A 15,077-nucleotide genomic window follows, 5' to 3' on the forward strand; every position below is an offset into this window, starting at 1 on the left:
CTAAATAGCCACCTGCTGGCTTCAAATGGTGCACTGAACATTAGTGTATATTTAATTAGTTAGGCACACTGTGAATTGTGGTCTCGTCCGAGAACCAAGCAGTCATGACCAGAAAGATTAACTATAGTGATTTTGTTTGCAGAAAAATAATTATTTTCATGACACCAACATATAGTTTATCAACAAAACAAAGTGAATGCCATATGAAAGAGTTCATGAAATAGAGGTTTAAGTCTGAATCTATACTGTAAAAACAAGTCTGGTTTGAGATTATAGATTAACATGAGACAATTATCGGTGCCTCAAAGAACAATATGACAATCACGGATAAATGCATTAAAAAAAAGACAGAAGGTTTCCAACATAATGTTACCCACAATTGCAACAGTGTTTGCTGTGGTAGTTTCTTAGTATTTTAAGGTCTTTTTCATTAAAGCTGCATTAATTAATATTTTATTTCATTGAAATAGATCAAATTATAATATTTGATGTGTAATGTAAAATGTATTGTTAATTTTAAAACTAAAAATATCTTGGTCTAGTTAAAATTGTTTATCTTACAGCCAGGACACACAGCCTACGTGAGCAGTACGTCTCGTGTGCAGATGCAGTGAGCTTTACTAGAGTAGAGGTCTTGCCTTTTTTTCATGCACAGTTCTCAGCAACGATAGACAGTGAAAATGAACTGTTCATAGTTATATTGACATTAGACCAGCAATATATACCCAGTTTCAATACAGCCACAAGGTTGTCTGTGTGGACACCACACAGGTGTGTGAGCCACAGCATTTCAGTGAAGTAGCCGTTTGCTCACGCAGGCAGTGTGTGCCGCCCATTAGTTTTCACTGATGAAATCACATTACTAGCAACCCTGTTTCCAGCAGGAGCAGGCAGCTATTTTCAGCAAAAACACTCTAAAAACCCACTTTATGCTACCTGCCAAGCACCATACTGCATACAGACAAAGTTACTCACTAACTGGTGAACACAGTGGAGCATTAAGCTGTTAAACAGCCAATACTTTCCACAGGAGTTAATGTTTGGCAAAAATGGAGCTTGTGCTTGTGTGTTGTGTTTGTTGTTTTTTGTATATGTGGATTTCAATTACTATTTATTATAGGTTTCCTGTACGACTGATCTTAACTACATTAGGTTTGGTTTATATACCTCATTAAAGCTTTAGATAGGTACACACACCACTTGTTAGAAATGTGAATGAAGCACTTGTCATGTTTTCATCCGTTGTTAAATGCATTCACTCTGCCACGTCATCCATCTGTATCCGACGTGATTGTCATTGGTGTTGTTTGTCACCGTTTACAGGTTGGAGTTTCAGTATGGGCTCAGCGTACCAGTTTCACAGCTGGAGGGTGTTTGTGGTCGTCTGTGCCCTGCCCTGTGTGTGTGCTGTGGTGGCACTTACCTTCATGCCCGAAAGTCCCAGGTTCTACCTTGAGGTAATCACATTTTCCCTAATTATCACAGCTCAAGAAATATTCACACTGAAGCTGATCTGATCACTCATGAATCTGCTGCTGCAGTTGTATCTTCAAGAATGCTGCCTCATGGTGCTGCGTCATTGTCACCAACTGTCTGCGCTTATCAATTTTACAATCAGTGTGTCTAGAATAATACGTCAGGCAGACTCAGAGTACTTGGACATTTCCCAACAGATGTTTACTGTAATCAGACCAAACAGTGTGAGTCATCCAAGACTCCTGGAGGAGGCCTTATGTCTGCAAAATAGAAGCGTGGAGAGATCAGTGACAGTAGGTTGGTTTGCTGCTGCAGGATAATTACCCTTTGAAGTAAAATGAGTCACTGTAGTCGTGACTCCCATCATTTTGGCCCATCTTGGGGAAATCAAAGGAATGTATTTATGTACAGTATACACGATTTTGGGTGTGAGACTGCTGCTGTCCCTGAGTAAGGGAGACTGGGGCTGATCCCATGAATTTATCTCGTCTCTTCTTTTTCTCCCGCTTTCCTCCTCTCCTGTCAGGTGGGGAAGCATGATGAAGCCTGGATGATCCTCAAACAGATCCACGACACCAACATGAGAGCGCGTGGGCAACCGGAGAAAGTCTTCACTGTGAGTGTTTGTTTCTGCTATGCGCTGTCTTGGCTGGGTTTCCTGATGCTTAAGGAAGCAAAGAGGCTTATATTCTGCCACTGCTGGGACAGGTTTTAACGCTTTCACCATCCAGGATCATATCTGAATTATGAAGGTTCTGAAAGCTGTTTTGTGTCGTTCAGGCTTATTTACTGTGTGAGCTGCACTTTGGGAAAGCCTCTTAGTCAACACATGTTTCCTGTACAGTAGTACAAACTGTTTACATTTACTGTTTTGATTCTGATTTGATTTTTATTACAGTTATCAATCTTGTATGAAACTAAGGAAAAAATAGACAACAAGTCAAGTCAAGAAATAAATGCTGAATGCACAGTAGACTACACCTATTTTATGAGACTGTAATCATCATTTTCTTTCTTGATTAATTTTCCAGGTAAACAGGATTAAAATCCCCAAACAGCTGGATGAACTAGTGGAGATGGAGACAGAGTCTGGCAACCCAGTTTCGAAGTTTTTCTTTAGGATAAAGACTGAAATACATGGGGTAAATATTTTTATTTATACTTAATTGCAGCATAAGGCTTCATTTTCACTTCACTTTCTTATTATGAAGCTTAATTCTGTCCACTGACCTAACCCCAAATTTCTCTTTTGACCACATAAAGTGTAATAAGTCTCTTGTCTCTTTTTAGATCTATCTGAATCTCATGAAGTGCTTCAACTACCCTATGCGAGAAAACATGACACGACTAGCCATAGTGTGGTTCACACTGTCGTTCGGGTAAGCCTCCTTCTGACATCACTTGCTTCATAGAAAAATGAAGTCTAATTTCTCTGGTCAGATAATAACAGTAGTGGTAACTTGCAGCCACATTGCATTTCTGTTCTCTTGATCTCTCTGCTGTGCAGAAGCTGCATGGTCTCAAAATCAATCACAGTCTGTGGATCAATACTAGTCTATTGGTGTCTCAGTGGGAGCAGATATAGGAGTGAAAGCAGCCAGAGATTAAAAAAACACCCTGAAAACACCTTTTAAAATCAAACAGAAACCACAAGTGTCTCCTGTGTTTTTTATTGTGTGTCTGTCTCTCTGCCTGTGTCTGACTGCACATTTAAGAGTGTAATTATCCATGTTTGTGTCACATCTGCTGATCTGTGCTGCTTATCAATGGATTCTTGATATCCTAATATCAGTGTATCCCTCTGGTTACAGATATTATGGCCTGTCAGTCTGGTTCCCTGATGTAATCAAACACCTTCAGGCAGATGATTACGCCTCCAAAGTGAAGATCCACAACAATGAACGCATTGAAGACTTCACCTTCAACTTCACCCTGGAGAACCAGATACACAAAAATGGCCTTTTCATCAATGACCGGTAGCACAAGTCAATTTAACAGCAGGAGTAGTAGATGCAAAATCACAAATCAGTCAAATAATTGACCCGCCCCTTCTTGTCTGTGCTCCCATAACAGTTGAGCAAGCCTCGTTCAAACCCCCAGTCAACTTTCTCCTTTCCTGTACTTACTGTAGATATGCTATGTGCTAGGCTCGTCTATTTTGATAACACAACCAAATTATGAAGATGGTTAAAATTTAACATAAGATAACCAGCTAGTTAATCTACGTCAATCTTTAGCTAGACGAGCCCAGCACATAACATATCATATATATAAGTACAGGAGAGGAGAAAGTTGGCCGAGGTTGCAAAACGAAGGGTCTTCGGAAGGGTTTATTGTCAAATTCATAATGTTAATCACATATTCCTTACAATTAAACGTGAACACATTTGTACAATACAGACAGTAAGGTTTACAATCTAAAGTGGCTATATGTTACTGCACTGCTTAAATTGATACTAATGCAAATTATTATACTGTGACAGAATATTAACAGCAGAATGTAACTGTGCTTCTTCAGATTCATCCATATGAAGCTTAGGTCTGTCACCTTCATTGACTCTACCTTTCATAACTGCTACTTTGATGATGTGACATCAGTGGGCTCCTTCTTCCGTAACTGTACTTTCATTGAGGCTTTCTTCTTCAACACAGGTGAGATATTGGGATTGAAATTCTAAACTTTGACATGTAAACATAGCTAGAGTGGTATGTTTTGTCATTTCTGATTCTCAGATTCATCAGGTATAATCCTGTCAAGACAAACAGAACAGCTGTAAGACTATAAGAATATTGTGATTGGCTCTGTATTATTACTGTCAAATTGCCATTTTTTTTAATTCTTTGCCCAGACATCGATGAATCCAAGTTGGTAGATGGCACAGAGGTGGTCAATAGTACATTCACACACAACAAGACTGGATGCCAGATGACATTTGATGATGACTACAGTGCCTACTGGGTTTATTTCATCAATTTCCTGGGGACACTGGCTGTTCTGCCCGGCAACATTGTGTCCGCCCTTCTCATGGACAAAATTGGGCGTCTGTCCATGTTAGGTAAGAATGGAGGGTAAGAGTGAGGTTCATGTTTGCGTGTGCTCTTGAGTAATTGGTTTTCATGTTGACTGTAGGATGTTGAAATGATTCACGCTATAGGTGTAACATCCATCATTGAGTACAAGAGGCAATTTTTATTGGGTCCTATGATTTAGTTGAACATTAGTCAACTGAATGTCACTTGCACTAACTCTTGCTTCACGCTTCCTCTGTGTGTGTGTATGTGTGTGTGTGTGTGTGTGTGTGTGTGTGTGTGTGTGTGTGTGTGTGTGTGTGTGTTTGTATGTCTATCAGGTGGCTCTATGGTCCTTTCAGGCATCAGCTGCTTCTTCTTGTGGTTCGGCACCAGTGAGTCTATGATGATTTTCATGTTGTGCCTTTACAATGGCCTCAGCATCTCTGCCTGGAACTCCCTGGATGTGGTCACGACTGAGTCATTCCCTACAGTCAGGAGGTGAGGGGATAAACAATAAATAAGTACATACTAGCTTACATGTTTATGGCTTTACACATAAAAGACAGCCATGAAAACACAGAGGTTATTCAGTCAACTTTAACATAGGTCTATTTCTCTTTCTTCCCTACCTTTCTCCTCCACCTGATTTTTCTCTCCCCAGAGGAACAGGCTTTGGGTTCTGCAACGCTCTGTGTAAGCTGGCTGCAGTCTTAGGGAACCTGATTTTTGGCTCTCTTGTTGGCATCACAAAGGCCATCCCCATTCTCATGGCCTCATCTGTGCTCGTTGGGGGAGGCCTGGTTGCACTCCGGTTACCTGACACCAGGGCGAATGTCCTTATGTAACACCAGGTTGGCGTTCATCAGCTGGGATAAAACCTGGATGAAACCTGGGTGAAGCTGAGAGGAAGCCCCTGGGGTGTTTAGCAAGGAGTGCAAATGGCTTGGTTCACACATATCTTAATTAATCACATGTCCCTATTGTAGCATAGGTAAAGCCGGATAGCAACCCACCTTTTCCTACTGTGTTTTACTTTTATCATGCAAATCAAAATCATTACATTTCTCGCTAGTCAATAATAAGCTCAGCCATTTTGTGAATGTACTGCCTGTAGATTTCACAGGAGAGGGCTGAGAGTTAGCACAGGTTTTGGTACTGAGATATGGAGTTTTGTTCAGTGACTGGTTGCACCTTCCAGCTGCAGCCATAACCTTGTGTGGAGTCACTGCATGGTTAAAACTCAAGGATTTTAATATTGATACAGTCTTATTAAGACAAGCCAGATGGGGAGAAAAGTGAAAAACAAGCTGTAATGAGCACAGCCGACCTGCTGCGTGACAACGCAGGGAATAGATGATCAGACAGATCGGTCACACGACACAGCTGTATGACAGCTGGCTTGCCCACCAGACCCACATACACAGGACATGTTGAGTAGACAGTGTGCACAAAGTCAGCATACACAAATACACAAAAAGTCACATAGAAATAATTAATGTGCAAGTAGACATCTTAAAATAGACTGACCATACTATACTGTACATGCAATACTTTAGACATTTGCTCTGACATCTGCAACCTTTTCAAAGTAGATAGTTCATGCAGGACACCAAGCCCTTTGCATTACCTAGCCAAGCAAGAATCAAAAAGGCCATATTGAAAAACTGCATTTTCTTGTACCAATAGTTATATGGTATGTTGGTGTGAGACTGCTAATTTTATTTTCTGTTTTGTTAATGTGAAAGTTGGAATGATGAATTATATTTATTTTATCCAAATGTTGTTCCTCAAGGACCCCTTCCATGTGTTGTTACTGTACAAAGGCTCTCTGATGAGCTCTCCTTCTGATTTAGCTTTGTGTTGGATCTTGCTTGTGGCAGTGACGTTGATAATGACATGTCATGCTGCTTCCTTTTCAAAATACTGAATGGCCTTTTTTATATGTGCCTCTCCTTAACTGGAGCAGTCTGCCAATAGTCATGTGGTGTCCAAAGGGTATAAAGGAACAGACAGACACTGAATAGGAAGTAAACAGATAAAATAATCATGCCGTTTTTGTGTATATATGTGAAATAAGTGGCCAATACAGTATTTTACTAGAGTCTAAACCTCATCTCTTTTGTTAAACATCTGTATTTTGATAAAACTTATTTTTGTGAGATAAGCTTCCTCTTCTCCTGAAAAATGATCTAATTGTCACTATAGGCCGGACTATATTTACTATAGGTAACAATTAATCATGATCAAATGGTGTTACTGTGCATGACCACAAAGTAATAATGTAAATAACAACCACCTCTTTATGAGGGCTAATTGGTGCCACCTATGATTAAAATGTCTCCTAAGGAAACTTTTTGGCTTTTTTGACTTTGAATCCTAAATTATCTGAAAAAATCCAACTGAAATTCCTCTTTTATTTGTTACATTTGAGACAGAAATGTGAAACAAAACTGGATGATAAATTTGAGCTCTATCATTTGTTGAAAATTTTTGTCCAAAATCAATTATTTGCCATAAACTCACACTTGAAAACATGACCTACCTTGTAATAGTATCAACACTGGAACCTCAATGCATATTGCTAAAGATAATGATAATAAGATTATGTTGCTATTTTCAAAGTGTTAAAATACCTCTAAAAATTTAAATTGACATCAACATTTTTTTTCAGATTAAATCCATATAATAACGATGTAGTTTATTTCAGTTATAGGTAAGTCTTGTTTGATTTGTGCCTGTAGATTTTATTTTCTGTGGCTAACAGCCAGTATCCTTCTGCTTTTCTCTGTATTTGTGGTATCTGTGATTGCAGCATAGAGGTAGTTTGGCCTTGTACTGCTGTTGGCTCTGTCAAGGCTGCTAAAAAAAAACCCCTGCAGGCTTCCATAGTGGTATTGTACATTTCCACGGACCCAACCTTTTCTCAGAATTTTAAAGTCAGTTGGAAATTCATAATGAAGTGTGCTGCTATTGTGCTACAGATATTTTGACCACATGATTTCAATATTTTTGAAACAAATGTACGGCATACAGATAAATAAATGCACTGACATAAAAAGTATTGAGTTTTGCCCACTGTCCAACGCTGCTGACTGCTGTCAGAAGCAAGAATAACAGAAGGATTGATCTGTTTGGTTCTGGATGTGTTCAGTGGCAGATCTACCTGTTGTGGGGAGAATCTATATTACCTGTTATGTTTGAGGTATTTGGAGTATTGCTTATATGTACTGTATTTATGTGTGTGTGTGTGTGTGTGTGTGTGTGTGTGTGTGTGTGTGTGTGTGTGTATAAGAGAGAGTACTGTATGTCTGTGTGGGCTTGTGTATGGATGCATGAGTGTAAATAATGTACAAATCAAAGCTGAAATTGGTGGACTTCTGGGTTATATGTGTATAAGCTCCTTGATTGACTCATGTGTCTCCTGCTTTGTCCAAGCGATAAGTCCATCTACTGTATCTCTGTTGTACATCTGTGTGTGTCCTTGGCTTTAAGCCCCTATTCACCTGCTACTCTGTGTGTGTGTATGTGTGTGTGTGTGCTCAAACTTGCATGTATGTAAGAAAACTTATGTTCTTTTGTGCTCAACTTTGTGTTTTCACTGTAAATTATTCTGGCAGAAACTGAGGGCAATATTCTGATTTTTGTTGAGGAAAAATGTGAATGTATCACTCTTGTTAGTTCTGTTCATCCATTTTATGGAGGTAATCAAATGTATGTGGAGAATAAAGTTGTGTATATTATTGTGAAGGGCCTGCCAGTCAGAGGATGACTGAGCTGTATGTTCAGAGGTCCATAAGTGTGAAAATATGTGAAGAAATATTTGCCAAATGATGCCCTGTGAATAATGTTAGAAACTGGAAAGGCAGGGATTGCAGGCCGTGCTGCTTTTGAACATATATACAATAAAAGTTACGTTCTCTAGCAAATTATGTTGGGCTTTTATTTCACAACCCTTAACTCAAATCTCAGAATAAAATGAATCTTCATAGCCCCACTCATTATATTTTATATTACTGCATGATTTTAAGACTTACAGTGAAAACTTTTCTCTTTTTTCAAGGAACTTATTTGCACATATTCATGGACTCTTTTATTTGTGTACTTCAGAAGCTAAACATCCAAAATAAAATAACTAAAACTATTGCTGTGTATGATAAAGCAATGTAATAAAAAGCAGTCCTGCAGTAAATTCTATCTATACAAAGGTTATAATGTTTATTTTTTGTTGAAAATTATTATTATGGAAAACTTTATTGTCATTTTAAAGTGAATCTTCCCAGTCTGGGATCAATAAAGTCAATCATATTTCGGAGGCTGTAGTATCGGTGCTGAACATAAATGAGATACACAAAATATTAGGAACACCTCAAAGAATACCAGGTAGTTGAAAGTAAATAAATGCAGAAAAACAAATCCAACATGTGATAACAAACAAACAAACAAAAAAGCCCACCTCCATTTATAATCTCAAACTAATGGTGCCACCTAGTGGGTGAAATCAGGTGTTGTAATTGTTAACTGTTACACAAGGATGTTACAAAATATTGTTAAAACGATTTTGTGTACAGTAATAACCCACAAAATTTAAATTTTTAAACGTGCTTGACACCCTCCCCCATTGCCAGAATTTGTAGAATATGTTGATATGACAGCAACAACAACACCACCATTAATAATAATTTAATTTATATAGCACCTTTAAAAAAGATGGCCATTTATCTTAAGAACATGTGGAGCTAAAATAAGTTACTTATATATGTTTGGTCTTTGGCCATTGCTTTTAATGTTATTTATTTTAAAGTAACTGCACGTACAGTATTTTATTACAGGTGTCTACAGAGACAAATAACTCTCAGAGGCTTAGCAGAAGACATAAAAGGACATTAAGACAAGATATAAGCACATACAAATAATATTTATCATAAAATAAAATAAAAGCTTAAATACAACTTAACAGGGGAATAAAGTTACACCACAGCTTCACTGCAAAGATCTGAGTGCAGTACTGTAGTGGCGTGAGGGTATTTCATTCAATTTTTTCCCCAGTGGCCGTGAACGCAGCATGAGCCACCTTTTGACCAGCAGGTGGTGCAAGGTGCTAATTCTCCATCTCTCTGTCCCGTCAATCATTTCACTTCAGAAGAGTGTAGCCGCGGCAAGATAACACCAGCACTTGGTTCAGGACTGAAGCAAAAGAAGTGCACACCATGGGGATTGTCTACCGCAAGTGACAGTTCAGCGCTTTCATGAAACTTTTGAAGACCGTTTGAGCCCCACTTTAGGCATTCCCCCCCCCCGCCCCCCCCCCAAGTTAGCTATCTTACACACCAGTTATTTTATTCATATCAATACATCCTCCGAGGCGCGGCATACTGCTGGCGTTGTAGCTTGAAGTAAGCTCAAGTTATTTCCAGTTCAGGCGAGTTCACAAGTGGAGGAAGCGACGCAAGATGTACCATGAAGAAACCGCAACTTTACAAAAGCCACGCTATGGAAGTAAGTAACACGTTTTCTAACAGTTTGAAGCCGGCGTAGGTTTTAACTCCCTGGCTTTTTTTTGTTGGTTGTGAGGGACAGCGGTGCCATCATAAGGGATGTCTGATGAGCAACAGGTGGTTCAGCAGCACCTGGCCCCTGTGAACGGCGGGATACCTTCAGTAGGTGTGGCAGCCCCTGACAATATGGCAAAATACAAGTGAATGTGGGTTGAGGAGGACGAGAGGGAATAAACTGTCAGTAAACGGGGTTTTTTTAGGTGAGGGACTCATATCCTGGTTGTTAAATTAATTCATTATAAAATTGGTACGTTCAGGGCCTAGGGTATAACGTTAGATGTTGGCTGCACACTCCCTTAAAATGTAACTCAGGAACCTGTTGGATTGTACTTTCCCTTAAAAATTGCCCCAAACTGCACCCCAGTGATTTTGTTATCTGTTTATTTAATGGTGGTAGCCAGCATATCAGCCTGTCCACACATAAGGCATTTTCTCATAGGTTAACCATTAACTTTTTATTTTTTATTTTTTTTGTTGCTCCTGTTGAGAAACCTTTAACTGACTGAGAGTATGTCAAGATTCTAACCTAAGAGCTAACTGATATAAGAACACACATCTAAAGTCTGTTAAACACTTCACCAGGTCAGATGTTAGTGTATGTATCTTGTCCCTGTGGGTAAAGTGCAACTGTGAGAGATAACACCGATCAATTGTGTCATCAATGCAATGTTTTTGCCTCTGACTTGGCCCATTGAATTTTACTCTGACCCACTCTGTTTTGCTCTGCATACATAGCTGTGTTCATACATAGGTGTTTTGCTACTGTGGATCCGAAAGAGGTGTGTCTCCAGCTCAAATAATGAGTAGTTTGTTGCAAATACTGTTGAGATTGGGTAGTTTCAGGAACCAGCAAGCTATCTTTAATTTGTTTGCCATGTCATTGTGTGAAGCAGACTATATTTGTCCTATAAGGTTTCCCCCTGCATGCGTTTTAACTTCTAAGTGCTGTTACGGGACCAACGCAAAGTAATTCCCTGGAAAACATTTCTATAAATGTCAGACTTACCACAGTTCTATGGATTTGTCTCTGAAATGTACCAATCCAAAAGCACAGTCAGTCTTGATTTGTAGTTCCCCTTTGGACCCCCCCCTCCCTAAAAGTTTGGTCGAACCCTGCAGCTAAACAAAAGCATGAGTCATAATCATAGAGCCCGTAACTCAGGTCCAGTGATCCTGTGACACACAAAAGCAACAAAGCCATCCTGGAGGTTAAATATAACGCTCGGTGCAAGAGTGCAGACAGGCTCTTCCAGGAAGTGTGTGACTGAGTCAGTAGAGGTAGTGTGTAATGGCAGCACTGGGGCTTTTCTGCCTCTGAGATGAGTGTTAATACACATTTGCATCCATGTTAACTGCACAGCTGGACCACTGCTCTACTATGGTTAGGTGGCCGGATGCTGCGCTTGTGAGGGTTTAGGGCATTTAACACAAGAGGCTGTGTGTGTGTGTGCACTGTGTATATGCAAGTGTCTGGCCTTTGTCTGTTGTGAGTTTTATATGTCAAGCCTCTATCGAGACCCAAGCGAACAGATGTCTATGCAGGTGGCTGATAAACTGTCAGAATTTAACAGAGAGTGCTTGAGAGGTTTAAAGAATTTGGGGTAGCCCCATAGAGGCTAGACTGAACAGAATATGATTTAACGTCGAACTTGGACTCCACATTGCAGTCCCAAATAAATAAATCAAATATACAATTTACAGACATAAAATGCTACTAAAGACAGGCTTTATATGTGGAGGATATTATAAACTGCCCATGGAAGACTGTGTTGTCCTGGGCATTGATTGTTTAGGCTAATCAATCAACAGGTTTAACCAGTTTAACTAGGCATTACTCGAGGTAGCATAGTATTATTCATGGTACCCATGGACTGAAGATTGCCTCTGGTGTGTGTTTGCATGCATTATGTATGTTTATTCTTCAGTCTTATGTACTACACTCTAATAAGGAAGGTATAAACCATAAAAATCAATGCTATTCCATGTCAAACCGCAGCTGCTAGCCTGTGCTAGTGAGGAAAGATTGTCTCTTCACTCAGCCAGAAATAAAGAGATTTGATTGGATTAGAGTGGGGGAAGAAGCATTGGGGGGGAGGAGATCTCATTAAGCTGCAGGTAAAGGTCAACTCTCAGCAGAAGTCACTTGTCAGTCGAGCACCCCACTAAGGCCTCTCTGACATGGTCATTTCATCTCCCTCAAGGGTTCATTGGAGCATGGGATGTAGTACAGTCTTTCATGTATGTTTTTAATAGGCTGAAGTTCATTTTATCCATCTTATCAAAATTCTGGTGATTAAAGCATTCACATTAAAGTTAGAAACGCACCCACTGTGAACCGTACCTCTACCATTTGTGTCAGTGTCAGTACAGTTCCCATAAAAGTCTAACTAAGAATCAGCACAGCACAATCACATTTCAGGTACCTCAGCTTATACTGTACCTTTTAATGTCTAATGAACAGTTTGCTTTTAGGAGGTTCAAGGATGGTAAAGGGCTGAACAACAACATTTGTGATTAAGGTTTTTCTTTGTATAACAGGCTCGGTCTAATGTGACGATTGACCTTTTATGTGATTTTGTTTACCTCTTTATTGTAACATATGTCAAGATCAGAAATATTAAACTTTAACTGTAATCATGTTTAATTAAGACCATTAAATTCTGAATAATGAAAAACAGTGACATGATATTGAATTTGCTTGCCTTTTCCAGCCATTCAGGATGATGAGAGGCTGTCAGCGGAGGAGATGGATGAGAGGAGACGGCAGAACATTGCCTACGAGTACCTGTGTCACCTGGAGGAGGCCAAGCGGTAAGGAGCAGGGTGATAAAGGGAAAGACCTTGAAGATAAGAGGAGCTTAATGGCACATGCTGATTAAAGGCAACCACTTTCCTTTATATTGTTTGCTTTGTCACAGCTCAGAGCTCGTAGGAATTACATTGGGTGTGTTCTTGGGCCGAACATTGGGTTTGTTTAATGTGTGATTAAGTACACGAACAGTTTTGTAGTATAAGTTTGTGTTCAGTTATGTTCGTTATGCAGGTATAAGAACAGCAGGGAGCGGTTGAGAAATCGAGCGATGGAGAGAAAGTGAAGGGAATATGTAGCAAAGCAAATAATGTTTGCAGTGGCATTGAGCTGTATGACAGATAAACACAGAATGCACTTGCACGTGAGTTGATGCCACATAGCTGCAAGCACTCATGACAATGTGTGTGATTAAGACGGGGAGGGGAAAGCATGGCACTCTTATTAACCTCATTGGTCGATGAAATAATCAAATAAAAAATAAAAAAATCTACAAGGCCCGTTGATAGTTGTCTCAGAAAGTTCAATAAATATTGCAGTGATTTCAACAAGAATACTTTTTTCTAAAGTAAGCTAAAGACAACATAAACCTGAAAAAGACTCCCTCTTCTGAGGTGCCTCAGCTCAGCTAAAACTTAACCACTTCCTGTCTTCTTCACACTGGCATCCATCTGAACAGGAAGTGTGATCATGCCTCTTTTAACACACAGATTTTATGACAACCCCACCCAGTCACAGAGAGATTGATTCCCAGGATGGATTATTGCTGTTTAAACCTAGTGTCACATTCTGTAACCTTGTGGTGATTCAGCAATCATGCTTCTTCTTTGGACACTATCTGTGTGAGCGTGTGCAGCCTCATTTGCATCAGCATTTCCTCACACATTATTGTTTGACAACTGAACTTTGACTCAGTAAAGACTGTTTGCATAGCCTACATTATCTGCTTATGTCACAAGATAATAAGGACCTACGGGGGCAGGTAAGCTTGAAAAAGCACATATTCATTCACCCATCATGGGCCACGCCCTAATTATAACACATATTTCAGTTTTTATTGGGCTGAAAAAAAAATAAGTGAAAGGCTAGCTGAGCAGCACTGAGACAGTTTAAGGAACAGATGCTTTTGTAAAACTCCAAGGTTGACCTCAAAATGACCACTGTAAGACACACACACACACACACACACACACACACACACACACACATAACATAGTCAGACTTTCACTTTCTAGCTTCCTGTTATTCCATCCCAGTGTGCAGTGACTTTTCTACACTCCTGTCAATTGTGGAATGGAACCTCTATTCTGGGCAAGGTGTTAAATTAGATTAGGATTAAGACGTCTAATGAAGCCGTGTGTGGGATTAGGTTCTGCTCACTGGGATCAGGAGTCAGCAGTCCCTGAAACAAGGCAACCATGTAAAAGCAACTCTTTTAGTACACCTGGGTTATGATCTTTGATCTTTTATCCACCTATGTATATGTTAACACTAGTAAGGATTACGTAGTTTGTTCAATTAATCGACTCAAATACATCAACAACAGCAAGTGGCAACAACTGTAGCACAAATCAAGTGTCTTGTAGCCAAAGTATCATGCTTCCTATGTCCGTCATGTACCTTGTGATGTAAATTTTCAAAATATTTTTACAGCGCACATGCAGGAAAATCTTGCCTTTTTAAAATAGTATCTGAAATGTGTAATTATTGGTAAAACAACATTGAATTAACTAATAATAAGATTGTATGGGAACGTCAGATTTTACAATATTCTAGATGGCAAGATGATTGTAGTGTAAGAAGATATATGTGTACATATTAAGGACATTCCAACCTGATCTGCAACATCGCTATAGGCCTTTTTCACAGCAGACATTTTGACTTGTGACAGCAGGAAAAGCACATGACCAGGTGTTACTAATAACATTAAAGATGACTCTTTTGTAGTCAGGTGTCCCAGTAAGCTGTGAAATTATGACAGTAAGCTGGACCCTGAAAGTCAAGCAGCTACATGCAATTCAGCCATTATTAATATATTATTTTTCTTTTTAATTTGATCTCTGTCAACTATAAAGACCGGTCCAGTTGCTTTCAGATCCCCTGTTAACCGCCATTGCCACCTGTCAAAAATGACTTGCTGTCTGTTAAAAACTGGAAACTTAATCAACTGCACCAAGATGAAGCGACTAGAACAAATAAAGCGACCAGCAGTTCCAATAAATAAT

At 39.4% G+C, this 15,077-nt stretch overlaps 2 protein-coding genes and 1 long non-coding RNA gene across 4 annotated transcripts in view; 2 read left to right on the top strand and 1 right to left on the bottom strand.

The window, feature by feature from the left end:
* sv2ca (synaptic vesicle glycoprotein 2Ca) overlaps nucleotides 1–5,333 on the top strand; it is a 27,629-nt gene extending 22,296 nt beyond the window's left edge. The window contains exons 5-13 of the mRNA XM_051423195.1: nucleotides 1,324–1,457; nucleotides 2,003–2,092; nucleotides 2,508–2,618; nucleotides 2,767–2,855; nucleotides 3,288–3,452; nucleotides 3,995–4,128; nucleotides 4,326–4,532; nucleotides 4,827–4,986; nucleotides 5,150–5,333. Coding sequence (XP_051279155.1) covers nucleotides 1,324–1,457; nucleotides 2,003–2,092; nucleotides 2,508–2,618; nucleotides 2,767–2,855; nucleotides 3,288–3,452; nucleotides 3,995–4,128; nucleotides 4,326–4,532; nucleotides 4,827–4,986; nucleotides 5,150–5,333 — 1,274 coding nt within the window. The remainder of the gene's footprint in view (nucleotides 1–1,323; nucleotides 1,458–2,002; nucleotides 2,093–2,507; nucleotides 2,619–2,766; nucleotides 2,856–3,287; nucleotides 3,453–3,994; nucleotides 4,129–4,325; nucleotides 4,533–4,826; nucleotides 4,987–5,149) is intronic.
* LOC127376378 (uncharacterized) lies at nucleotides 3,105–5,267 on the bottom strand. The gene is made up of 2 exons (XR_007887507.1): nucleotides 5,118–5,267; nucleotides 3,105–4,973 (listed from the first exon to the last, which is right to left on the bottom strand). It is a non-coding gene; the product is annotated as an uncharacterized LOC127376378 (long non-coding RNA).
* A 4,339-nt stretch (nucleotides 5,334–9,672) lies between the features above and the next one.
* iqgap2 (IQ motif containing GTPase activating protein 2) overlaps nucleotides 9,673–15,077 on the top strand; it is a 32,991-nt gene continuing 27,586 nt past the window's right edge. For both annotated transcript variants that reach the window (XM_051421894.1, XM_051421895.1), the window contains exons 1-2: nucleotides 9,673–9,984; nucleotides 12,755–12,854. In XM_051421894.1, the coding sequence (XP_051277854.1) occupies nucleotides 9,939–9,984; nucleotides 12,755–12,854 (146 nt within the window). In that variant the 5' untranslated portion in view covers nucleotides 9,673–9,938. The remainder of the gene's footprint in view (nucleotides 9,985–12,754; nucleotides 12,855–15,077) is intronic.

The sequence above is a fragment of the Dicentrarchus labrax genome, unplaced genomic scaffold (genome assembly GCF_905237075.1).
Source record: "Dicentrarchus labrax unplaced genomic scaffold, dlabrax2021, whole genome shotgun sequence".
Taxonomy (NCBI): domain Eukaryota; kingdom Metazoa; phylum Chordata; class Actinopteri; family Moronidae; genus Dicentrarchus; species Dicentrarchus labrax.